The sequence below is a fragment of the Lygodium microphyllum genome, chromosome 8, assembly GCF_053477565.2.
Source record: "Lygodium microphyllum isolate KBCC chromosome 8, Lygodium_microphyllum_v1.1.10, whole genome shotgun sequence".
NCBI lineage: Eukaryota > Viridiplantae > Streptophyta > Polypodiopsida > Schizaeales > Lygodiaceae > Lygodium > Lygodium microphyllum.
In genome coordinates this window covers 159,700,023-159,727,986 of record NC_141142.1, presented here as the reverse complement: position 1 = coordinate 159,727,986, position 27,964 = coordinate 159,700,023, and the positions used below count along the sequence as shown (strand labels likewise).

At 40.8% G+C, this 27,964-nt stretch overlaps 1 protein-coding gene across 1 annotated transcript; it reads right to left on the bottom strand.

Moving 5' to 3' along the window:
- LOC148033065 (uncharacterized) lies at window positions 1-27,823 on the bottom strand. The gene is made up of 9 exons (XM_087683795.1): window positions 27,128-27,823; window positions 25,987-26,221; window positions 25,119-25,288; window positions 24,759-24,901; window positions 24,499-24,676; window positions 23,809-24,388; window positions 23,602-23,714; window positions 23,161-23,401; window positions 1-721 (listed from the first exon to the last, which is right to left on the bottom strand). Exons 1-9 carry the CDS (start codon window positions 27,325-27,327, stop codon window positions 494-496), a joined length of 2,088 nt encoding a protein of 695 aa, XP_087539921.1. The 5' UTR covers window positions 27,328-27,823; the 3' UTR covers window positions 1-493.
- Between the last annotated feature and the right edge of the window lie 141 nt (window positions 27,824-27,964).

Here is a 27,964-nt window from a genome sequence, read left to right as displayed (position 1 = left end):
TTTTGGCTAATGTTCTTTGAAACCTCTTGCAATAAATAAATTGTGTTACACACAGGATAATATCAACCTCCAGATTTACAATTGTGATCCAAGAGGGGATATTCTGACATTTTGGCAGAATATAGAAGCCATAACAGTACAGAACTCTTATTAACAGTGAAGAACAAACTTCTTCATCTAAAATCGTGAAACCGCTCAATAACCTATCTTCGAGAGATTTATATATGTAGAGAACCTCAGGTTCAAACAGAACAGTACTCACGAGAAACACGAGCACAAGTCCATAGCAATATAGACAGTGGACCTTGGAAAACTTGAAGGGGACAGAATTTACAACTGCAGCCCGAATCACACTTGGCTCTGCAAAGTGCAGCATACTGCAGAGTTATACCTCTTTGCCAAGCATCACCATGGGCTTTTATAATCTCCTGCAAGCAAGTAAATCTTACAACTGATGGAACTTTGCAACTTGAGCCTGAGAGCATCATTTACTTCAGCTTTTCTTCTTTTCATCCTCAACTTTCAGGAGGCGAACTGGAACAACAGGGACACTATACCACCACTCCCTTATTCTTCTCAACATGCGCTCCGTGCTCTCCTGACGTAATCGTGTTTGTCTTGTGAATGCTTCCCAGAAAACCAACAATACAAGTAACTTGAATGGAAGAACTGCCAGGAAAATTGCCATGACAACAAGGACAATAACAACTTGATCGGTTGCCTGCAAATTTATAGACCGGTCAAACAGGCCCTTCAATAACACTGTTGTGCACTACTATCTTGAGACCTCTAAAATAAGACAAAATCAATAGCAATACTCCAGGTAAACACAGGTTTTTCATATCCTAAAAAAGGCACAGTAGTTAATAAACATAAATATATCATTGCCTTACCAGAAATGAGTATTCAAAACTCACATTCAGCCTTATTTACCAGTCAGGCCATCAGGTGTGTGTGATTGGTGCTAAAAAGTGCAATATGGACTAATTAGTACTGGGCCAGCCCATAGAATACATATTATGCATCACCCTCTGTAGAAACTTGGTCTATTAGATTTCCATGTGGATGATTTTGCTTGATGAACTTATTAGCAGATATGTCATGGTTGAGTCTGTGCATGTCAGTGGACTAGGACACCAAGATATTATCCTAATTATTTAGGCATTTTTCCTGGCATTTTAGGATACCTATTTTAGCATTTATTGCTGGTCGGTCTGACATGATTTATGCCATTATTTTTGCCCATTTATTCAAGCTTCTCCTCCACATTCATTATTATGATCATTCATCACCTGATTGGTTTTAGTGGAGGCAGAGAAGCAAGTGCCATTGCCTTCACAACCAATGACTCACATTGGTTCTGTACTATCTCACATCTTGGTATATGGATTCCATTTCCCGAGTATCTCTTTGCTTCTGAGTTCCTTGTGCAGTGTTCTTTTCTTTTGCAGTGTCTCTCTCTTTTCTTTGTCTCTTGTGTACAACCGTTTTCCACACACTTCCATCATTGCATCCACTTTCGGTATGGTATCAGATTTCAAGATCCTTGTTCCTGCTGTTTTACACTGTTTTAGGTTTGAATTTAGACTTTTCATCTGCTGATTGGACCTGTTCTGACTGCTGCGACTGATTTACAACCTCAATGACCATCTTCTAATCATTTTCGGCCTGTCTCCTCAACGTTTTGTAGACTGCCATTTTCGTTTCCAAGTTTTTGGGTCTGTTTCAATGCTGGAGACCCGTTACTGACAATTCCAAATCTGTGTTTTGGTGTCTGCTGCCTGCGTTTTACTGAACAGCAGCTGCATTTTGGCTGCTTGCTCCTATGTAGGGCTGGGTGACAGCATTTTCAAGCTGGTTCTGGCTATTTTTGGTCTGTCTTCTCACTGTGTGGTACACACCTCAGCTTTAAAGAGGGTTCATGTGCGTCCAGTTGTCATGTTTTCATCACTACACTGGTTACTGATGATCTTTTCTCTATGTGCTTTCTTTACTGCTTGGAACTCATGCAATCCTTGTGAGTCTGTATTTTTGGCATACTTTTCTCCCTGAAGATCCCTTACCTTTCTTCATCTTTCTTTGTATCTCCCTCCTCATGGCTCCTTTGGCATCTCCTCCTAATGGTCTAAATGCCGACATTATTTCTTCATCTACAAGTGTTATGTTGGAGACTTGTTGTGTTCAACTTCAAGTTTCTATGAGGATGCTATCTCTTGGTACTTCAAATGTTCCAATTTCAGAGAGGGGTGTCATCCAACGAAAGAAGTTGTCTCAGTGCTATTATTGTGGCAAGAAGGGACACCTCCACAAGGATTGCATGACATTAGCAACTTTACGACAAGAGCACGTGCAGACGGTGATGACACGTGAGGACTCTCTTGGCAAGTCTTCCTCTTCTCTAGGTCTAGGTTTAGGCTCCATCTATGTGGCCTCGGCGATGGCTACAAGGACCTCCCTTCTTGGCTACTAGTACAAGTGATGGGATCATCCCTCACAACTCTCCAGTGCTAGAGAGGGGGTGTGAGAGGGTGATGAGGTGGGGTAGATGAACCTGATCTATATATGTATGCAAGTGCACAAGTTCCAAAGAGGGGTTTCTCTACCGCAAACTACCTGAAATCTGGCAGGATCAAATCTTGGAGTTGGGATTGATATCCAAGTTCATGATGAGCTGGTTATTTGACAAAGAGTGGGTTTGACTCATCGTCTTGGGCTCACACGAGAGGACACTTTGGCGGTATTGTCAGAACTCTATAGAAACAGAATTTGTATCCTTTTTCATTAATTTGTCTATATAATGATTTATTAAATTTATTTCCTTTGCACTAATTAGATATAAAGAAAAGTGCATTGGAGCTGGCCACTGATGAGTGGTCACAGGTTATGGTGGACCCACGCAGTGGGTTAGAGAAAAGATAGTTCACACTTCTACCTATATGGCCCGATTGGGTGCCTGTGACCAGAACTCACGCATATCAGGGTTAAAATCATTAAGCTAGTATTCTTGATAATTAATTAGATTTATAGAGATATTAATGCAATGAGTAGTAGAACTTTTGAAAGCTATGAACATCACAAGCATCCACTTTATCACACATGATGGATGCATTTTATAAATGTGGGAGCTCTCGCTCAACCGCCAAGACCCACAGACCTCGCACACAGAAAAGATTGATGCCTTGAAGTGTGGGCTAGATCCACCAGAACAGACAGTTACAATCAACAAGATGGCATGATCATGAAATGCTTGTATAATGTGCATGTGTGGGCTGAAAGCTTGAAATGCACATTTCTTTGCATAGGAAAGTCACATGAAGATTCTGATACCGTTTTTGTGATGTACACAGAAAAAGCTTTCATATGACACCCATATTGGGGGGGTCCCTAAATTTTAGGAGGTCCCTAAATTTTAAGAGCCTCGAATTAGCCTAAAAATGCTAGTCCTAAAAAATAGGAATGTCATTCTAAAAATAGTAAGTTTTGTACTCTGACTGTGCTTACTAAATTTGGTTGTCTCTATTCTTGACAGTATTCAGCCCAAAAAGGAAGGCCATAGAGAAGAGACATCTCATGACATGTGGCTGGACACTTGTCTTGTGCTACTCCACTTTCCCATTTTGTACTAGCTCTTCCCTCTCCTATAAATAAGAGCTCGTTTTTCTTCATTCAACATCATTTTTCTTTGCTGTAAACTCATGTATAGCACCCACAGATAGCCAGAAACTGGCCCCATCCATCCCCATCATCATCCCCCACTTCTCCATTATCAAATTCCTCCATATTCCCTCTTCTATCACTACTGTTTTACAGAACAGCAAGCCTGTAAATTCATTACAGCACCTCCTTCTCAAGCTCTTTCTTTCATTTTAGCAACAAGAAGCAAGCCCTATCCATGTACTACTGTTCAACGATGGAGAAAGGCTGATTTCCCCTCTTTCTTCTCTCATACTGTAAAGAAATCAGTTTTTATCATTGCATAATAGATAATGCATGTGTGTTTGTACATCTTTGCATGATCTTGTGAGAGTGAGAATTACTTCTCCTCACTCTCAGGTTGATTGTAACTGAGCTCTTCCCTAAGGGACTTGGGTTGAGCAGAAATACATTTCTTCGGGGGGGGGGGGGGGGGTTTGCGCATCTTCAACCCTCAATCTTGTCTCCATTACTTTTACATTTTCATGGCTGTAATTTTGTGAGTAATTTTCATTTTCAGCTTTAAGTGTTCATTCTCTTTTATATTAAATCTCGAAAACAAGTAAATATCATAATTGTTAAGCATACTATGCTGTTCGGGGCGTTTACAGTGGTATCAGAGCTCTGGCTCGGTCCTCACCCCAACAGTGGTAGTGCTTACAATTATAAGTTTGTTTGTTTTCAACCCTTGCATTGAGTGCTTGAGCATATTTTTTTTCTTAAGAGTCTCAATGGATCAGTCGAGTGCTATCCTTCAAGCCATTCAAAGTCTTAGAGAGGAGAATCAGCAAATTCGTGACCAACTTCTCAAACTAGAAAAAGTTGAGAATCCCAAAGAATTCAAGGAAAGAAGCCCATCTGCTTCAAGGAGACAATGCCATACCAATGAAAGGAGCCCATCAAGAAGTCTAACTACTTCTAAGAGGCAATCCCATTTTACTTCAAGACAAAGAAAGAGATCGCGTCGAAGCTCATCCTCTTCTTCAAAGTCATTTTGCGCCTACTCTGATGGACCCTCTTCTAGTGACGAAGAGTCACACCCTTCTCGTGGAAGACCTCATCATCGTCAAAGGTGTCGACATTCTTCACCCTCGTCTCCATCTTCATCCCCATCAAGCACTTCATTATCTTCAACCTCAAGATCCGGGCATGGACGAAGGCATAAGAAGAAGAAGAAGACTAAGTTACTATCTCAACTTGAAAAGAAGATCAAGTTCAGTATGTATGATGGTTCCCGAAATCCTGATCTTCTTCTGAAGTTTATTCGTCAATTTCAAATTTTGTATGGTCGTGACAAGTATAAAGAAAAAGAAAAGATTAAGTTTGCGGCTTTACATTTAACCGACTTAGCCCATACTTGGTGGATGGGGTTGGAATATGATCATGCTGCCCCAAAATCATGGCGGTCCTTTGTTCACATGATACAAAGCCAATTTCTTCCTGTTCATTTCAAAAGAGATGTAAAAATGGAATGGGATCGGCTTTGGCAAAGAAAAAATGAGTCACTTGGTGACTATACCAAGAGATTTTGGGAGCTACTTTTGAAGGTCCAACATTTCAAGAAGATCAGCAATTCGGAAAAGCTTAGGAAGTTTCAAGGAGGTTTGCATTTTAAACTTCGTACTGCTCTTAATCATTATCATTGTTCTAGTCTCAGGGAACTCATTGACCATGCTAAGACATGGGAAATGGAGCACAATGGCAACAAATCATTCCAAAAGAATGATAAGAAGAGAGTAGCTGATGATGAGGAGTATTCAACCCCAAATGAAGGACAAAAACAGCAGCAAAAGCAGCCATCAAATCAAAAGAAGATGAAGCCCTATGCACCTCCTAATACTCCTCAATTTCACTCCAATCTATACCCACAAGCAAAGCAACTTTCCGAAGAAGAAAAGCAACGCTTCATGGAAGAAGGAAAGTGCTTTAAATGTGGACAAACACACCACATAGCGAAGTAATGTCCAAACAAGGGACAAAGCAAGGTTTCTGACAACAAGCCTAAGTCACCAGTGAAAATCAATGCTATTAGTGATGTAGTTGCAAACACAACTCACACTCCAGAGACGCACAAATTATTAAAAGCTTGGGGACAGTTGCAAGGTAAGCAAGCACTATTCTTAATAGATCTTGGGGCGAATGAAAATATCATTTCTTTGCAATTAGCTAAAGAGCTTGGATTAAAGAATGAAGAGATGGACACTCCGACAGAAGTTCGCCAAGCTTTAAATGCTGATGAAGGTGACACAGTGAAGACTGTGACACCCTACATTGGCAAGCTCAAGTTTCAAATTCAAGGCTACAGTGACGAAGATACCTTCTGTATCGGAGACCTTGATGGTTGCGATGTGATTGATACCTTCTGTATCGGAGACCTTGATGGTTGCGATGTGATTCTTAGCATGCCCTGGAATCATAGAGTAGATTCAACCATCTTCTCTCAGAAAAAAAAGGTAGAACTCACCAACAAAGGCAAGAAGTATGAGATCCAAGTTGGAGTTTCTGGAGACACCATACCTATGGTAAGCCATATGCAAGTCTCTAGAGCAATTAAGGATTGTGTTCAATGTTGTTTGCTTTATGTCACTGATGTAAAAGATAATATGAATGCTGAAAACCAAGAGCGACTTCGACTCTTGGAAAAATATAAAGATTGTTTTTCGGAAGATCTTCCTTATCAGCTTCCTCCAGAAAGGCCAGAAGACTATCATATTGATATTATCCCGGGCAGTTCTCCTCCTAATATAGCACCATACCGTGTGAACCGTCCTCAACAAGAAGAAATCAGAAAGCAAGTCAAAGACCTACTCAACCGTGGGCTAATTAGGCCAAGTAGCTCACCATTTTGTTCACCGGTTCTTGTTGTTCAAAAGAAAGATGGCACATTCAGGATGTGCATTGATTATCGAGCCCTCAACAAAATCACTGTGAAGAATCGGTTTCCTATTCCCAGAATTGACGACATTTTGGATCGTCTAAGAGGCTCAAAGGTTTTCAGCCGTATTGATCTAAAGAGTGGTTATCATCAAATTAGAGTAATACCACAAGATGTATACAAAATTGCTTTCCGCACTTCATACGGTCTTTATGAATTCTTGGTGTTTCCTTTCGGATTAACCAATGTACCAGCCACCTTTAATCGAATGATGGAGCGCATCTTTAGAGAGCGTCGACAATATGTCGGTACTTTCTTTGATGATATTCTTGTCTTTAGCAAGAATGAAGAGGAGCATCATCAACACTTGGAAATTGTTCTACAATTACTTCAACAAAATCAACTCTTGGTAAATGGTAAAAAGAGTGAATTTTTCATACATAAAATAAATTACCTTGGGCATGTCATCTCTTCTGAAGGGATTCAAATGGATCCTGAAAAGATCAGGATAATCCAAGAATGGCCTCATCTTCATGATGTACATGAGGTGCGATCGTTTATTAGCTTATGCTCTTATTACCACCGCTTCATCAAGCATTTTGCACATATGGCTTCTCCACTTCATGACCTTACAAAGAAAAAATATCTCTTTCCAATGGAAGGAAAAAGAAAAGGCAGCCTTCACAAGGCTGAAAACAGCTCTTACTTCTGGACCTGTTCTTATCATTCTAGATCTGGAAAAACCATTTGTGGTGGAAGCAGATGCTTGCGGTGATTGTATTGGTGCAGTGCTAAATCAAGAAGGCTATGCCGTAGCCTTTGAAAGCCGCCGTCTAAATGATGTGGAGAAAAGATATGACATTTATGAAAAGAAGCTCTTAGCAATGGTTCATGCTTTAAAGATATAGAAACATTATCTTTTAGGCAATGAATTCCTTATTAAAACTGATCATCAAAGCTTGAAGTATTTCAAGACTCTAAAGCATTTGCAGGAGAAACATGCAAGATGGGAAAATTTCTTGTCTATGTTTCATTTTCAAATTATGTACACTCCAGGGAAACAAAATGTAGTTGCTGATGCACTTTCTAGAGTGCCTCGCATTGCAACTATTACAGTGGCTCATCATGAAGATTTTCAAACGATGAAGAATACTTATGATGAAGATACTGATTTTGCAACAATTTGGTCAAATTTACAGCAAGGAGGTTCTCATCCAGATTATTCCATCAAAGACGGTTACCTTCTCATGAACAATCGCCTTTGTGTCACTCTTCTTGTTCAACAAAAGGTGCTTAAAGAAAGTCATGAACCCCCTTATGCAGGGCATAGAGGGAGGGCAGCCACTCTAAGTGCAATTGAGCGCTACTTTTATTGGCCAACATTACGAAGAGATACACATAACTTAATTGAGGCTTGTCTGGTATGCCAAAAATCCAAGTATGATAGGCAGAAGATTCCAGGATTGTTGCAACCTCTTCCAGGGCCCAAAGATCCATGGGAATCTATTACAATGGATTTCATCTCAGGTATTCCAAGAACACCTCAAGGTCATGATATGATTTGGGTCATAATTGATAGATTCAGCAAACAATCACATTTTACTCCATGTCATAAAACATTGAAATCCGCACAAGCTGCAAGACTTTTCATTCAACATATCTTCAGATTACATGGTATGCCTTCTGAGATCATTTCAGATAGAGACTCCAAATTCACAAGTAACTTTTGGCATGCTTTTGAGAATTTGAGAACCACTTTAAAGTTCTCCTCAGCTTTTCATCCTTAAACTGACGGCCAAACAGAGGTGATGAATCTCACTCTTTTGGATATGTTGAAAGCTTATGTTAGTAAACATAAGTCACAATGGGAGAAATATCTTCCATTATTGGAGTTTGCTTACAACAATACAGTGCACTCATCCACAGGGAAAGCTCCAAATGAAATAGTACATGGTAAAGTGATTCCTCCTCCAATTATTCGCACTAAAGATAAGATTTTTGCTGCTGATGAGTTTGCTTCAAATTTAAAAACCGCAATGGATCAAGTTCGAGCCACTATCAAAGTTGCCCAAGAGTGACAAAAGAAGCAAGCAGATAAACGAAGAAAACCTTTGGCTTTTGAAAAAGGTCAATATGTCTTGCTAAAGTTTGATAAAAGCAAGCTCAAACAAGGTTCCGGTCAAAATTCATCTTTTCCAAAGCTCTCTAGTAGATACTTTGGACCCTTCAAAGTGATTGAGAAAATAAATGAAGTTTCTTATCGACTTGAGCTTCCTGCTCATTGGGAAATACACAATGCTTTTCATGTAAGTTTGCTAAAACCTTACATAGAACCAGAACCAAAGGAACCCATTACTGAAGATCCCCCAGAAGTTGAAGAAACAGAGCAACTCTTGGAACCTGAACAGATGTTGTTTCACAAGGATCGAACCACGAGAAGTGGGCTTGTGACACGAAAATTCTTACTAAAATTCAAGAATCTACCCACAACAGATGCACAATGGGTAGATGAAAAATTCATGAAGGATTACCCAAATATTCTTCAGCCATATCAAGAAGCTTTTCAGCTGAGGACAGCTGAATAAAAGCCAGAGGGCTGTCACAACTCTATAGAAACAGAATTTGTATCCTTTTTCATTAATTTGTCTATATAATGATTTATTAAATTTATTTCCTTTGCACTAATTAGATATAAAGAAAAGTGCATTGGAGCTGGCCACTAATGAGTGGTCACAGGTTATGGTGGACCCACGCGGTGGGTTAGAGAAAAGATAGTTCACACTTCCACCTATATGGCCCGATTGGATGCCTGTGACCAGAACTCACGCATATCAGGGTTAGACTCGCACACAGAAAAGATTGATGCCTTGAAGTGTAGGCTAGATCCACCAAAACAGACAATTACAATCAACAAGATAGCATGATCATGAAATGCTTGTATAATGTGCATGTGTGGGCTGAAAGCTTGAAATGCACATTTCTTTGCATAGAAAAGTCACATGAAAATTCTAATACCGTTTTTGCAATGTACACGGAAAAAGCTTTCATATGACACCTATATTGGGGGGTCCCTAAATTTTAGGAGATCCCTAAATTTTAGGAGGTCCCTAAATTTTGGGAGCCTCGAATTAGCCTAAAAATGCTAGTCTTAAAAAATAGGGATGTCATTCTAAAAATAGTAAGTTCTGTACTTTGACTGTGCTTACTAAATTTGGTTGTTTCTATTCTTGACAGTATTCAGCCCAAAAAGGAAGGCCATAGAGAAGAGACATCTCATGACATGTGGCTGGACACTTGTCTTGTGCTACTTCACTTTCCCCTTTTGTACTAGCTTTTCCCTCTCCTATAAATAAGAGCTCGTTTTTCTTCATTCAGCATCATTTTTCTTTGCTGTAAACTCATATACAGCACCCACAGATAGCCAAAAACTAGCCCCATCCATCCCCATCATCATCCCCCACTTCTCTATTATCAAATTCCTCCATTATCAAATAAGAGCTCGTTTTTCTTCATTCAGCATCATTTTTCTTTGCTGTAAACTCATGTACAGCACCCACAGATAGCCAGAAACTAGCCCCATCCATCCCCATCATCATCCCCCACTTCTCCATTATCAAATTCCTCCATATTCCCTCTTCTATCACTACTGTTTTACAGAACAGCAAGCCTGTAAATTCATTACAGCACCTCCTTCTCAAGCTCTTTCTTTCATTTTAGCAACAAGAAGCAAGCCCTATCCATGTACTACTGTTCAACGATGGAGAAAGGCTGATTTCCCCTCTTTCTTCTCTCATACTGTAAAGAAATCAGTTCTTATCATTGCATAATAGATAATGCATGTGTGTTTGTACATCTTTGCATGATCTTGTGAGAGTGAGAATTACTTCTCATCACTCTCAGGTTGATTGTAACTGAGCTCTTCCCTAAGGGACTTGGGTTGAGCAGAAATACATTCCTTCGGGGGGGGGGGGGTTGTTGCCCATCTTCAACCCTCAATCTTGTCTCCATTACTTTTACATTTTCATGGCTGTAATTTTGTGAGTAATTTTCATTTTCAGCTTTGAGTGTTCATTCTCTTTTATATTAAATCTCGAAAACAAGCAAATATCATAATTGTTAAGCATACTACGCTGTTCGGGGCGTTTACAGGTATGGCCAAAGGCGGGGAATCCATGGTCACATATGTTCAGAGGCATGTTTGATAGGATGGTCTTGTATGCTACTACGAGACATTGTTGACAAATATTGAGAGCTGCTATGATTCTTCTCTATTTTCAGGAGCTAATACAATCAACATCAACATCACATTCTCTCCAAGACACCTTGATGGGGGCTTGCGCACCCGCTACTTGAATATCCACTACCTCTCAATGTATTTTGCCAGGTATTTGACATAAACCTGCTAACAACTCCCACTGCATTAGCAATGTCCGAACGAGTAGCAACCATAGCATATATAAGAGAGCCACAAGCTGCTGCATAAGGGACTCCCTTCATAGCATTTGCTTCCACCTCATCTTTTGGGCTGTTGGCTTTTCTAAGCTTGAGATAAGGAGGTAAGGATACCCCAAAAGGCTTACCTTCAGCCATGTTAAATCTGTCCAGTATCTTTTCAATGTACTTTTCTTGAGATAAAAACAGCAGTTTCTGCATTCTATCTCTACGAATCCTCATGCCCAAAATATGCTCTGCATTCCCCAAATCTTTCATGGAGAAGCCTGATTTCATCTGATTTTTGAGAGCATCCAAGCTAGTCTTTCTTTTCCCAGCTAGCAACATATCATCCACATACAAAACAAGTATAATGGGGCTGCCATCTATATCTCTTTTCATGTACAAGCAATGATCTCCATGGCTATGTGTAAACTCATGAGATAGCATAAAGGTGTCAAACTTTTTGTACCACTACCGTGGTGCTTGCTTCAGCCCATACAAGCTGCGTTTTAGTTTACACACCATTTGCTGAACTACAAAGCCCTCACGCTGTTTCATGTAGATTTCCTCATCAATGTCACCATGCAAGAAAGTTGTTTTTACATCCATTCAATACAACTCTAAATCTAAAACAATAGTAAGAGCAAAAAGCACACGTAGAGTGGTCATCTTCACAACAGGTGAAAAGACCTCTTGGAAGTCAATTCCTTCCTTTTGTGCATACCCTTTGGCAACTAGCCTTGCCTTGTACTTGGGTTTCCCATCAACTGTCTTTCCTTTGTACACCCATTTGTTTGGAAGTGGCTTCCTTCCCTTGGGCAATGACACAAGATCCGAAGTATCATTTGCATATAGAGATTTAATCTCTTCCTACATAGCAAGCTCCCACTTACTGCTGAATTCACATGACTTGACCTCTTTATATGTAAGAGGCTCACCCTCATCTGTAAGCATCACATAATGCAAGGAGGGATCAAACCTATGTGGTTGCCTTCTTGCACATGTAGACCTGCGTACCCAATGATCAACATTTGCAAGAATTGGGTCTACATCTGGAGGTATATTATTTTCAGCATTTATTGGCTGCTGTAAGCCATTTTCAGCATGCTGTTGTTCATGCTATACAGCACCTTCATTTTCATTACCAGCACCTGCATTTTCATAGCCAGCAAGCCTATCTTGTTGTCCATGACCTCCTTGTGCTCCTATTTGCTGTCCATCATCATCTAGCTCAAAAATAACCAACTGATCATCAGTTTCAGCTTGTGGTATAGCACCATGAGGATCATTTTCTGAAGTAATAGGTGGCTGTAAACTCTGAAACTTCACCTTTTTCAAATCTTCATTAGACGCTAAAGTGCCTTTCGACAATTTTACCTCATTAACCACAACATTACGACTGCGAATAATTTTCTTGGACTGAGGTAACCACACTCTGTAGCCAAATTCACCCTCATCACCATAGCCCATGAAAATGCCTTTGGTGGATTTTGAGTCAAGTTTGTTCCTCAATTCATCCCTAACATGCACAAAAGCATCACAGCCAAATATGCGTCATATGACGCCAATTTGCCAAACCAAACCTCCTCAGGGATACCATTATTTAAGGACCTGTTTGGAGAGCAGTTGCAAATGTGAACCACGGTTTTGAGTGCCTCTCCCCAAAATGCATGAGGGAGATTAGAAGTGGATAGCATGCACCGCGCTTTCACATAAAGTCCTATTATATCTTTCGGCCACCCCATTTGAAGAAGGGCTGCAAGGGGCTGTAAGCTCCCTATTAATACCATGCAAGTCACAAAAGGACTTGAATTCAATCGATGTGAACTCACCGGGGTTATTGCTGAGCGAAACCACCAAGGTCTCCCAAGAGTCAAGTAGTGTCATGATCAAAAAGATCGCCCTCAACTTATCATCAAAGTCCAAATTTGCATCTTTGAGCTGATTTAGAATCCCTGTAAATGCACTCAAGTGCTCAGCTGCATGCTTTGACTCATCCAGTCGCATATTCACCAACTTGCGCATTAAATGCACCTGATTAACAAGCGTGGTGATCTCATATATAGTTTTCAGTTTTTCCCATATTGCATAACCTGTATCTAAACCCTTAATGTCTGTCAAGATGTCATCAGTGACACCCATCTTTATATAAGCCACTGTCTTTTTAATTACTCTCGCCCAATCTACATCAGACATTAGTGCAGGTTTATCTTCCTGCAAAGCATCCTCACAATCCTTTAGGAACAAGATGCCTTGCATACGGTCTTTCCAAAGGTCAACGCCATGACTATCAAACCGTTTGATCTCCATCAAACTCTTGATGTCTAAACTGGAAGAAGTTGCAACCATTTTATCACGAACACAAGATTAAATGCACTAAACTGCAGAAGCACAAGCTGAACCAGCAAAATACACTGCCGTTCTTTCTCAACCAGGAATAAATCTTTGTTGTTTGTACTTGAACCAACCACCACACGGGAAAAAATGTAGAAATTTATCAAATTCTGCGCAAATCCCCAAAATTTCAAGTCCAAAATTGCATAAATGTCAGCCAATCAGGCCTAGTTGAGCAAAACTTTGCCAATACATGAAAAGCCCCAAATTTCTGCAATCCAATGTCAAGAAATTTTGCTCAAAGGGGCAAAATTCTGACTAATTTGGCAAAATCCCCAAATTAATTGAGGTCACTACGCCAGATTTGCATAGATCTAAAAACTTTGCTTCCACGCATGAAACCCCGTCAAAGGAAAGGGGATAAAATGGATTTTTTAAAGAAAAACCTGATTTTTTGAAAAAATATGACGGGGAGGGGAGGTCTGTTGACCCGCCGGCCTGAGTCGCAACCGTGCAACTGGCGTCTCCTCGCCACGCGCTAGACTCATCTTCAGCCCGTCGTCGCCTGCAGGTCGTCGCCAGCCCAAGACCAACACGCTTGGTCGCTCCCTACACGCGTGGTCTTCTACCTCAGCCCGACACGCCACCTGTTGCTTGAATTGTTCACATGGTCAGTTGTTGTCGATAGCGCCCACTCTTGCCTGCCGTTTGGTCAACACGACTTGTGCTGCATAGGCCACGACAGTCTTTTCACGAGCTGTCTACCCTGTCAACAGCCCTTGGTTTCGGGAAACGTATAGAATCTACAGCTCTAATACCAATTGTTGGAGCTCAACTGGATGCAGCAGAAGTTCGAGGAGGAGTAAACGTGAGAGTGTGACGGTTGGAGAGCAAGAGAGCAGAGTCAAGTACGATTAACAAAAGTAAAATGTATTTATACATAGGGCACGTAAGGGTGCATTCACATGTACAATGTGCATATACTATACACGAGGGGTTATATCAGACCTTTATCCCAACATAGAACCGCAAAGGAATACGTAAAGTTTCAAAAGGAAAGAATGAAGAGAGAAGGAAAGAAGCAAGGAGGAATGGAGCAAGCTGAAGATTCTAGGAAGAACACGCAAGCTCAAAACAGGGACAAGACCAAGGAGAAAAATATGCTAAGTTCAAAGAGGAATTTGAAGAAATCTATCAAGAAATACTGGAAACTGTAGACACTATTTTATGCTTTATCCAACAAAAAAAAAATCACATATGCTAATGTAACTTGCACATGTGAGGTGCAAGATTATGCCTGATAAATACTAGGTGTCAGAAGTAGTATAGCAATGGAAGCATAAACAAGTGCTAAAATAAACTGCTCAACACAAGACAAAAAAGAAAAAAAACAGAAGAACACTGCAAAAGAAGAGAACTCAGAGATGTGCTCGAGAAATGGAATCCATATACCAAACATGAGAATGACGCGTACAACAATGAGTCTCTGGCTCACCGGCACCGGCACCAACTCCCTCTCTCCACACAACCTACAGGTGATGATGATGTGTTTGAATGAGGAGGGAGCCAAGTATATAAAGAAGAAAATAATACTAAAATAGGGGCAAGTTGGCCAGCATTTAATGTTGGTCGACCAGCATAAAATGCCCCAAATAAGCATCATAATAACCATAGTAAAATGCTTATATAACCTAGCCATGCCCTCACACGAGCTGTCTGGACTGCTAACACCCTCTCTCAGACCATGGGTGATCTAATGCAATGCAATGATACAATGACAAAAGCTAATTACAACCAATACAACATATAACCACTAGAGTAGAACCATGGATACCCAAGCAATGGGTGATCAAGCCACCCACCACCAAGGTGCCTCAAAGAGGACTCGATGGCAATGTCGATCGTACCAACTCCCAAAAATAGAAGAGTCCCAACAAATCTTTGTGTCCATCAACAATGTCGCGTGGTAGCATACAAGACCAACCTGTCAAAAATACCTCTAAACATACGTGGCCATGGATTCCCCGCCTTTAGCCAAGACCGCCAAAGTCTCTCCTCATGTGAGCTCGAACTAGGAGCCAATCCCTCTCTCTATCAAATAACAGCCCATCATAAACCTCGATGTTAATCCCACCTCCAAGATTTCAACCTGCCAAACTTCGATCAATGCATCGAGGAAGTCCCTCTCTGAAACCTATGCACCTATATACCTATTTAGATGAGACTCGGCTGCCCCATCTCACCACCCTCTCTAACATTGGAGAGTCACGAGGGATGATCACATCACCTGGACTAGAAAGCAATAGAGGAAGAGGCAGTCAAGCCCATCCCTCGATCTAAAGAAGTGGATCCCTACCGCACCTTGGACTTCCCCTTGGCCGGAGCACAAGGATCAAAGTAAGAGTCCGAGGAAGAAATTGACACGTCAGAGAAGTCCACATCCTACTTCTTCTTCTTCTTCCATGATACTGCCAACTCCATGTAGTCCTTTCGCAAGTGGCCCTTCTTTCCACAATGATAACAATGGGCCTTCAACCTCTTCTTCCTAGCACCCCTCTCAAATGCTGTAAAGGCCTCATTGGAACCTCCATAATGAGACGAAAGTCTCCCCTATATACGCAAAGATGCCTCATACGCAAGCACCATCGAGGACATATGTGTAAAGCTCACAAGTGTAGATAATGTCTGCGCTCTCAAAGCATTTGCCACTCCATCAAACTCCAGGGAGTGCTTGTAGAGTATAGTTTCCACTAGATGTGCCTCGAGAACAGACTGCATGTGTCAAAGTTGATCATGTACCTGTGTAACAAACAAAATGCCTGAATGGTATCCTTCGACTAAAACTTCATCTACTCAAGCTGTCCATAAAAGGTCACAGCACACATGGAGGAAGATGCCTCATACATCATCTAAAGCTTTGACCATATTTCTGCAGATGTCCTATAGGGCATAACTGCTGGGAGAACTTCTTTAGAAATACACCGAAGCAATGCAAAATACGCAGTGCATCATCTGAATCCCATGTAAGCATAACTTCCTCATGATTATCCTCATCAAAATCATCGAAAAGAGATAAAAGACGTTGAAATTGAGAAATAGCTCCACTCACAATGTACCAAATCCGCTTCTACACAAACTAGGCTTTCGTCACAACACTCCAAGTCAGTTAGTCAAGTCCATGTAACTTATCATCTGTAGAAATGCACCGAGAAACCATCTGACGAGGAGAAGAAGAGAATATAGAGAATAAAAGGTATATAGAGAGAGAATACAGCCAAACCACCAGTAAAGACTTAAGAATCCACATGTAGTGTAACCAAAAATCTAATCAAAAGTGAAGGCCAACTGTTATAAAATGAAGAAAAACCAATCAAAAACTACCCAAAACAGCAAAAAACGAACTATACAAACAGTCGTCCAACACAATTAGAGGCAGACAACGAAAACGCAAGCTGGTTGAGCATTTAATGCAACAAACTAACGATTGTAGGCTGGAATTTAAGCGCAAGCCGAAAACGTACGTTGCTGGTCTAAAAAACGCAAGCATGATCAACAGGGGGAAGAAAGACCTGTAATCAACAAAACAATCACAACAAGAACCTACATCTTGCAATCTAATACCATGTCAAAAGTGGTGCAGCAATGGAAGCATAGACAAGTGCTGAAATAAACTCCTCGACACGAGACAGAAAAAAAAGAAAACAGAAGAACGTTGCAAAAGAATAGAACTCAAAGATATGCTCAAGAAATGGATGTTGAAGATCATAGATCTAGAGCATGGCAGCTATGGAGTTTGGAAGATGAAGACTATATTCATGTTGTCATAGACAGAGAGACCGGCCCTTACACAAGTGAATTAGGTTCCAAGTTAGATTAGCTTGGACTCATAAAGACAATCTTGTGTAATGAACTGACACTGACAAGATATTGAGTGAAAGTATAAAGCATCATAATATTGTATTGAAAGATAAACCAAGTATATGCTTTTATAGCTTTTTTCAGTTTCTCCACTCTCCTCACTATGCATATGGGATTCAGGACACCTCTTCCTGGAGCAAACATCATTTGTTATTTCTCAACACCCCCCCTCAAATGATGAGTCCCTACATTTGTTAGCTTTTGCCCCCCCCCCCCCCCCCTACATGATAACATGGCCCGAGAGACTAGCTCATAGACAGCCTAGTTAAGTTAAAGCTTGAGACTTTACATCTTTGGCAAGGGTTTTTACAAGGCAAATCCACTAAGGGAAACATAGAGATCCACTATGGGAACAAATTCCTTAGAACAATCTATCAGAGTTGTTGATGGTAGCGGAAGCATCTTCTTCTTCTTCTTCATTCATGAATTGGCTTTGGTGGTATTCATTCTGCATCTGATGTGCTCTTTTCTTGTGGAAATATTCACTTGCAATATGGCCAGTCTTACCATAATAATGACATGTCATCCAACTTTTGTTGTCGGTGTTGAATCCTCGACCTCTTCCTTTGGGTCTAACAGCTCCTTTGGTGTATAAGAGATTTTCCATTGAGCTGGTTTCTTTTACATCTTTGCTTTTAAATTTACTTTCTCCATTAAGCAGTGAGAGACTGGGAACATTACTTAGTGTTGAAACAAGGTTTTCATATGGTTCATGATTAACACTGGCAAGTAGCATTGCTATTGCCTCATCCTCATCAATGTTCTTTATCAGAGTTGCTAGCTGAGTTTTAAGGCTCTTGAACTTATTGATGTGTACATTCATAGATGAACTGTCTTTTATATCCAATTTATAAAACTGCATAAGTAATTTTACCTTCGAGTTCTTTGCTTGTGTACCAAAGATCTTGTCAAGTTTTTCCCACGCCTTCATGCCTTTGTTTTAGGCTGGTCTTCTACAGCATCTTCCTCTTTAGCATTGTCATCTGCATCATCTTCCTCAAAGAGATCCCAGAGGTCTTTTCTCATGAGATGGTACATGGTTTTCTCCTTCCAGGCGTGAAAGCCTTCACCATTAAATTTTGCTATCTGTTTCACTTCAACATCTTAGAAGGAGGTCTTACCATGAGAACACTCGAGCAGTGTCCGTCCTTTTACAGTAAGATTGAGACTTACAAGGAAAAAAATTCAAATCATTACAAGCTAAGAGTAAGCTTTGAAGCAACTAAAAATGAGTTACTCTTGAGTAAGCCAAAGAAAGAACTTTAAGTCCCAAGAAGCACTATTTGAGTATCAATAGATACTAGTTATGATGAGCTTGATTGTTGATTTGATTCTTCCAAATCTTCTTGAAGATTGCCCTTGCTGGAATCTGAGTAGGTTTGAGTGGCAAAGGCTTCAATGAGGAGGAACAATGAGAAAAAATCAAGGTTGCCAAGCTTTTTCAAGTTTTTGGCTATGGCTTCCTCAAGGGTTTCAGACAGTCGACTGTTCTTTCAGCTCATGCAGCTTGTAGGCGCATTCATATCACAAATCCTCTAATGACGAAGAAGCTTATGACCCAAGCTTTCAAAGCCCTATGGTCTTGGTAAGCATCGTGTTGCGTGCAAAGAGTACCAACGTACGAACGATCAGCATGTGCATTTCAGGACAGTGCAGCAAATTTTATCAATGTTGAAGCCCAGAAGCAACAATGTCCCATTGTGATGTACCAGGCAGGAGCGCAGGGAGTTCAGAGATGTTTCTTCAGAAGAGAGCTTGGGGGGATATAGCCTGTATGTGGAGATCTAGCTCCTCCAAGTAAGGTAGGTACTGCTGTCCACAAACACAAATATGGCAAAAACTTTGAAAACAAGCAATGCTAAGGCTATAGTTGCCCAATGTCACTGATTGAGGTGCAAGGGAGGAGCTCTAGAAACACAGAACACTTCTCCAGAAGGAAGTCTAGAGAAATTTGGCCTATGGAGATAGATTTTGAAGCTTCAAGCTGGCAGGGTACTATTGACTATGGCTACTATGGAAGCTTTATTGAAGGTAGGGATGTAAATGAAGTTGGAGATGAGATCTAGCACTCAACCTGAGTTGAGAAGAAATGGAGATGAGCTAAGCCATGCCTGATTGGGCTCTGATACCATGTTGAAGATCACGGATCTAGAGCATGGAAGCTATGGAGGTTGGAAGATGAAGACTATGTTCATGTTGTCATAGACAAAGAGAGACCAGCCGTTACACAAGTGAATTAGGTTCCAAGATAGATTAGCTTGGACTCATAAAGACAATCTTGTGTAATGAACTGACACTGACAAGATACAAGTGAAAATACAAAGCATCATAATATTGTATTGAAAGATGAACCAAGTACATGCTTTTATAGCTTTTCAATTTCTCCACTCTCCTCGCTGTGCATATGGAATTCGGGACACCTCTTCTTGGAGCATACATCATTTGTTATTTCTCAACAATAGAATCCATATACCAAACACAAGAATGATGTACACAATATTGTGTCTTTGGCTCCAAGGCATTGGCACCAGCTCCCTCTCTCCACAAAACCTGTAGGTAATGATAATGTGTCTCAATGAGGAGGGAGCCGGATATATAAAGAAGAAAATAATGCCAAAATAGGGGCAAGTCAGCTAGCATTTAATGCTGATTGGCCAACATAAAATGCCCCAAATAAGTATCATGATAACCATAATAAAACGCCTAAGTAACCTAGCCATGTACGACTGACACATGAGCTATCTAGATTGCTAACACTAGGTGGTAGTTGGTATCAAATTTAGGCTCAAACTAATTTATAGGCCACTAATGTCAATGGTGGCATTTTGTCAGTGGTAACATTAGACACTAGGCATTAATTATTTGATTAATGTCAATCTACAAGTCATTAACTGCTCAAGGATAATTAAAAGACAAATTTCCTAGCCAATTGATTTATTGGCTGGTGAAATTAATTTTATGAGCATTAGAATAATTATTAGATTAATTTTTAAAATTAATATTCTAAAAGTATTTTTATAAGCTAGATAATGCTGAAAAATGAATAACAAGGCTGCCACTTGGTAAAAAGGCTATTCCAACCATTGTGAGAGAGAAGGAGGCTGTTAGAGAGCAAGGAGATGTTGCTAATGTAATCTGTAGCCACCAAGGACCAGTCCTATAACAAGTGACAGCTTAGGAGCCCTCCAAGTGCAAATGACAACATACAAGAGTAGGCAGCAGCCTTTCTATGGTCACAAGCTATAGATGATAGCTTTCATGGCTATTTGAGCAAGGCAACACCAGTTTTTCAGCCTTTGTCACAATGAAACTCTAAAATTTCTCTCTCTACAACATTCTCTCTCATCCTACAACCATATCTCAACCAGTCATTTGTGTCATCAAAGGTAATGATATTGAAAAATCTCTGCTATAAATCCTAATTTACAGTAAAAATTAAGATTTGACAGCCACCTCAGGATGTGTGCTCACAATTGAGGACCTAAGACTGGAATTCCAACAACTGAAATTTGAGAATTTCGGGGAGATTCAAGAGGCCAGCCAACCATTATCAGATTTGAGACTGAATTTGTCTCACAAGAAGCAAGGCGAAGGCTAATCCCAAGCAAACCAAGTGGCAAATTAGTTTGAAGGCTTGCAGGTCAATTTTAACAGCAAAAGGCACTTACATTAGTAGAGGAGATCAAAGAATCTCAATTACACTCCATCCATTTGCAATAAAAGCTAGAGAAATACCACAAGAGGCACTAGTTTTGGGGCCAACAGGCTATCCATTGTCCAATATTAAAGTGATAAAGTGTGTGTTTCAATTTATGTGAATTAATTACTTGTAATTAGTGTTAAATCAAGTTTATACCACCCTATGCAAGGAGGAAGGCTGGTTTCAGACAACTCTGACTAATTCAAGAGCAAGGCACATGGGAATCATTAGCATTGAGAGAGTGTTGGTTTGTTACAAGAAGACACTTAAGATTTCTATAAGCTTTGAGTAATGATAATGAAACACCATAAAGAACACCGAACTTTGGGGCCTACCATGTAAGAGCATTCTAGCTCTCATGTTCAAAATCTTTTTACTTCTTTATCGATTATTTCATATGTCCAAGATAGTTTATGTTAACTACCCTTTAGACTTTTATTGAAAACCAGTTTCACAATGATTTTTAGGCCTACCTTTGGTGCCTCTTATGTTCTCTCCTGATTGAGCCCTACTTCATTGACTTGTATGGAGACTTCTCCTCTTGAAGCTGAGTTTCACATCCCTTACATACTACCATGGCAGTTGTTTCTCCTCGCAACTCTTCCAAATAGGATGTTCCTCCTTCGGCATCTAGTTCTGGGCATTGGCTGACTCCAACTACTTCTTCCTCATCAACTTCATTCATGATTTGAGCAAGTGTTGCCTTCCTTTCATGGTGTATTCAAGTTTTGCCTCATCTTCATTATTTCCAACATTAAGACCCTTTCTATTCATAGTCATGCATTCTTACATTGTAAAAGAGCCTTTGGCAAGTGAATAATTTCCCTACACGAGGGCAATATCCAAGTAAAACCATGATGCATAAGCATGTTCCTTATTACATTCCCTTTGCATAGCATTGTGCTTTACAATTTGAAAAACCCACATTTTTGAATATTGTTTCAAGCAAAAACCATACATTGTATAGCATATTGCTCTTTGACCTCATCAAGTGCAAAATCATGGGGTTCTTGCTTGCCCTAGATCTCAAGCAGCTACCCCATTGATTGCAACATATCCTCATCACCGACACCCTTCATAATGGTCATGCACTATGGTTTCACTTTTGTATGATCTAAAGAGCCAAGTCACATATTTTTTAAAAAGCCCAAAACAGAATAAAAGCCATAATCGCCTTTGCAATCATGGCAAGCCATTGGGCATTCCATGGCACCCTTGGTTTGATATCTTGGTTTCATTTGGTTGGACCTCTCATGAAACTCAAAAGAAGATATCTGCCACCCTTCCAATCCTAGTAGACCCTTGGGTAACACTTTATGGCATCCATGGTCTAATGCCTTGGTCTCTTTGAGTTGAGATCTTTTGGGGTCTCATCTCCCTTAGGAACCCATTTTGGGCCTAAGAAGGCATGTTAAACTATACCTCAAAATTAGCCAAAAATATGATGTCATGTTGTTGGCTAAATTTCCCAGATGCAACCCCAAAAAGAATTCCTCGTTAAATTATATGGTAATGGTCAACAAGTGTTGGATGCAATTTATGTTTGATGTGGTAAACAATTGCTAGGATAAGCATATTTCTATGAGCTGGACATCACTCTGCTGCCACATACCCTCTCCACTCTTGCGTTTGGGTCCATGTGCCACTGGCCCTGCTGGTTCAGGTCCATCTCTCCATCACCAACCTCTTGTAGTATCGTTGCCATCATTGTGACAGCCATGGCCTGTGCCCAGACTGCTGCGTTTTGGCTTCAGCTGCCATCTCCACAACTTAACATCATCATCTGTGGCTGTGATGCTGTGCTGGACCGAACATCAGAGGTGGTTGTATTTTGGCTGCTGCCCAGCATCTACTCAGCCTCAATGGCCCTTTCTTCATCAGGAACTACTGTGGTTTGGTTCTCCCACTGCCATCATAGCTGCCTGGCCTCTTGTCCTCATCATCAAGTATCAAGCATTAATGGTTTGCTGCACTTGGGATCCATCAGAGTACATCACACTCCTCCATCCCCCAGCCTTATTTTATGATCTTCACTTTTTTTAAGGTGTGTGTGTCTTTTGTATGACTGTATATCAATATGATGCCATAAAGGAAAGTTAATTAAAAAAACCAAGTATGTGCGATACAATGGATGATCAAGGACAGGAGGGCTGTCCAATAGCCCCCGACTCTCATGGGAGGGGAGAATGACTTCAGCTTGTCATACCTGAGGCAGTGTTGAAAACAAGATAGCACGAATTTTCAAGAAAAATATGTTGCCAGCCTGCAGAAGCTCTTTCAGCTCAGTTATTCCTTGTTGAAGTGCAAGCAACTGCTCAACAGTGCTCTGACTTGCAGGAGACGTGACTTTCAGCTCACCAGAGCTAACATCTTGACCCTGCCTGAACCAAAGCATAAACCCAGCCAAGCATAGAAGGCATGCTGGAATAACATAGACCAGAAGATCCCTGCAAATGAATAGACTGTGAGCATGCTGGGAAAAAAAGAACCAAAAAAAAAAAACAAAACAAACAAAGTCTAACCACTCAGAATAAACAACACTTTGTGGCCAACTATGTTAGCGCATCAGCTTCTCATCCACCGAGATGCTATTACCAAAAATAACGAGACACAGAGATCTATCTGCACCAAAGTTTGAATTACTTACTTCAACACAATGTATGAGAACATGATGAGAAAAGTTGTTGTCTTGAATGGTTCATTCCAGGACTGTAATGTTTTGATCCACTCCATAACAGCACTGAGTGGTAACAAGAGCTCCTGCAAAATGTATCATTTAGTCCATTGCCAAACTAGGGACACTTTAATAAGAAGGCTAGGTTCAAATAGTGCCTAGAAAATGTGAGCTCGAAACCTTCATCACTGCCATGTTCGTTTCTATGCCATCAACTTTCACTTCATCAATTGTTGACTGTGCAAGCTCCACCCTCTTCGAGCTGTCTCGAGACTGCATGACTGCTTTTTCCACAGGATTCAAGTCTCCAATCAAGAACTCCCCAACTGCAACTGCAGCTTCCTCAATATTCAAGGTTCTTTTTGATGTAGAACCCAAACTATTAAAAGTAGATGTTCTTGTGCGGCTCTTTTCACTACTCCCATTCACACCATTGTCCAGTGCGGACTCCCGTGCCCTTGAAGGGAGAGAACGCGCCAAAGCTTCCATTATAAGGTCTCCACCTGGTAGCTCCTCGCCTGTCAGGTAGGTGAGAAGTGACTCTGCTTTGGGAGGGAGGCCATGGTTAACTTCACGTGTAGCTCGCAAGCGGGCAATTCCAAAAACCGCTCTGGATAATGCATCCGACATACCAGCACCTTCAATCTGATACTTTTTGATGAACTGATGGCAACAAATAAGCTCTCGAATGATAGCCAACCAGTAGTCACGGCGTGCATGACCTGTGAATTCTGGGAACTCAATTATAAGTGGTTCGGGACTGCAATACAGCCCACTGTCAGACAAGGAAAAGGTAAAATAACAGGAAACTGTGCTCCATAAGCTTTGAAATGTGAAGTATAGATCAAACACATATGGCAAGCCACTCACAGAGCAGTTGACTTGCAGAGGATTGCCTTATCAAACAGCCGTGCACCCCAAGGGCCAGTCAATTCTGGTTTGACTGATGGGCGTAGATTGGCTGCCATGTCAAACTTCTTGGGTTTGTCATAAGATACAACTCCAATGGGCTCAAAATACAGAGCACGGTCTGTAAGGGTCAATCTTCCTGAAAATATTCATGCCTAGTTTGTGTCAGAAGTACTAGCACCTGCTTAAAATTGACAAACTCTAAGGGCCAAAGTATTTACCAGGCCACGTTGAAACTCCAGCATGCTGGAGAACTGGCTGTGTGGTTACAGTTCCCTCAAGTTCAATAACACCTTCACCCTTAACAACCTGTAGTTTGGTCAAGTGAGGTGACGATGACTGGTTCTTCATTGCTTTGATTGTCCTGTACCAAGCAAAAGGAACAACGGTATAAAGCAAATAAACACAATGCAGTTGAACAAATGCTAAAGCAGAAACAGGAGGAAAATATCCAGACACACAATTTTGAAGCGGTGGTTTCATGCCAATGCAAACTCAGACAACATGAATAATATAACAAGGCAAGCTTGAGGGAATAACACAGTATCGACAGCTAGAAAGAATGTAATGATTAGTCTTACTTGTCCAATTCACCCAGATACTTATCATAAATTGAAAATGGTAGCCTTCCTCCAGTTGAAGAGGTCAATGCATCAAACTGACTATGTACAGTTATAATATCAGCAATACCAGAAATGGCAGGCCCCAATCGTACAAATGCCTCCTTGCCAATAGCCCTTTCTGAATCAATCTAGCATCATATAAATAGTTGCTTCAGTTACCACATAATGAAAAGAAATATCAAATGAATGCTCAAGCAATTAACAGAGATTAAACCTGAAAAGAGAACATGGGCCTGAACTGCATTACAAGACAACACAATTAAACTTCAAGCCCGACGTTAGAATCTATAGTTAAAACCAAGCTACCAGAGAGGTTGACTAAATGAATTAATCACCAGTCACGTCTGCCACATCCATCGTCCATTTTGCATCCACTAGGTTGGAATCCCCTCAAATTATCTGTGCTTCAAAAGACTATATTGGTACAGAACAGGCACAGGTAATGTCTACTCCAGTTCTCTCCCTCTCCAATTGCTTTTATCAAACTGTCAATAATAATGATCACAGCAATTTTTCATTTTGACAACTCCATCCAGCTACTCCATACAAAAAGCACTGGGTTGACTAGACCTACATTCTAGCCCATGTAATTCAGCTACTCTAGCAACACTTCAAGAACCAAGCAAAGTATAGAGCATGGCCCTCACTCCCAGCAGAGACAGATACCACTCTCGATAATTATTTTCAGATCTTTGGCACGAGATTGTAAGCACTTGAGAGAGTTGAAATGAGCAAACGAGAATGCAAGCGTATACGTTTCTTGCTATGCCAGTAACTACATGATGAACAAATTTGTATCTTTCACTATTAGTATAAAAACTTGCACCTTTATAATTGGCTTGTCTGCTGCACCAGGAGTGTCCCATGCAAGCATCATGTCAAAAGTGCTGCGACGAAAATCCTTATCAGACAGGTAATCTGTCACCTGGGTTGACACTGCCAGGGCTCTGAAGCAGCAGTACTCCAGTAAATTTCGTGCATATTTTGATGGGGCCTTTGCAGATTCAGACGCTTCATGTTCAAACTGCTCTTGTAACTCTTCTAAAGAAAGAAACAAGTCCCTGGCAAAGCTTTGATAACTAAATATTAAAACAACCACTTTTTCAACTGAACAGACCAAAAACAACAGTTATAAACTATATGATAACACAGTCAGCCTAATATACACTCCACTATCACAGGAACAGTGGCCACAATTGCCACTAATTTCACATCCTTGTTAAGAGCTGACCACAGACTGCTAACCCTGGTTTGTATTGATGTGAAGTGGCAACCGAGGACATCGACCTGACTCATGGGCAACTGCATAGAAAGGATCATGTTGGTATGTTCAACCCTGACATTTAGTCAGGTTTCTGACAACCCCCACACAGGTGAAGCCAGATCAGAATGAAAATTTATCAAATCATAAGGTGTGCCACATGCCCAATCAAAGTCACCTTCTATATGTGCGCCTTCATGACTTGCCAGCATGTAACAGGTAGGATCGATCACAACCCACCCAACATTTACAAGGAAAGGCATGCGTTCTGCTTGGCCATTTTGCATTCATGAACACGTCATGATTTATAAAATCAACTTGATATACAAAAGGACTCAAGGACTGTAAGACACAAAGACACCGAACAGCATAAAACAAGCAAAATCATGCATGCTTAGGCTATCTATTGCTTGATCACTCGAAATAAAATGGCTCTAAAAAATACATTCTCAAACAAATGAAAAGCCGCCACTCCAGGATCAATACTGTGGCAATTCATTGAAAACTACATGCATCTGCACTGACAGTGTTGCTACAGTCAATTTTTTTCCTTTGTTTCAACTGAATTGGACACTACGGATGCAGAGTTAGGTCAAGCTTAGAAATTACTAACAAATGCACAATTACCTCTTCCCCCATTTGCTTTGCTACTGTAAATAAAAGTCAGCACAGTCATGAATGCAAAACTTGCAGATGGACAACTTACTTTGCGCAACGACTCGCAACAACATTGGCAAGTGATGAGAGCTCCTTTGCCCATTTTCTTCTGCCAGATGGGCTACCCTCTGCTCCATCGTCTGGCTCATCAGCCCCATTGTCGTCCCTCCTGGGTGAAAAGAGGCCCTTGAAGGAGTTCTCCCTCATCAGATTCTCCACAAAATTCTTTCCTCTGAGCATGGAAGCCATCCATAGGATGCAGAGCAACCTACTTCTTCTTGTTCCTCTTCTTCTTCTTCCAATTAGGATCCTGTTTGAGAGAATTAAAAATTGATCCCTGATAAAAACGATCAAATCAAAATGACTGCCGAACCCTAGGGAAATGAGAGGGTTTGGAATGGGGCAGCAGGGGAGGGGGAGGCATTCTGTGCTGCAGGCGGTGAAGAGAAGGAGTAAGAAGGCGCTCCGAAAGTGAAAGCCAAACAGAATGATCACACACAAAATACACTCTCTCCTCTCTTGAGTTGCCTCCCCACTTTCACAACAAAATCGTTTGTTTTACCATGAGAGCGGGGAAGACTCCAAACCCTGAAGCCAACTAGATTCCAGGACGTGTTGCAGAAGGCAACAATCTATGATCTATCTCTATCCAAAAGACCTTGTTCCCGCATCTGACGGCACTTGCCCCAACAGATTCACGGCTTGCAAAGGCCATCCGTTACAACTTAGAACCTTCTACAGCCTAATGTTGGCCAAACTATGGCTCAATTATTTAAAACCTTCTAACTATGTTGGGCAAAGTACCATACCACCACTTGTGAGGCCCCTCCCAAACCAATAATGTAGAACTAGGTGCTCCGCGCTTCCATTCTATGTTCATTTCATT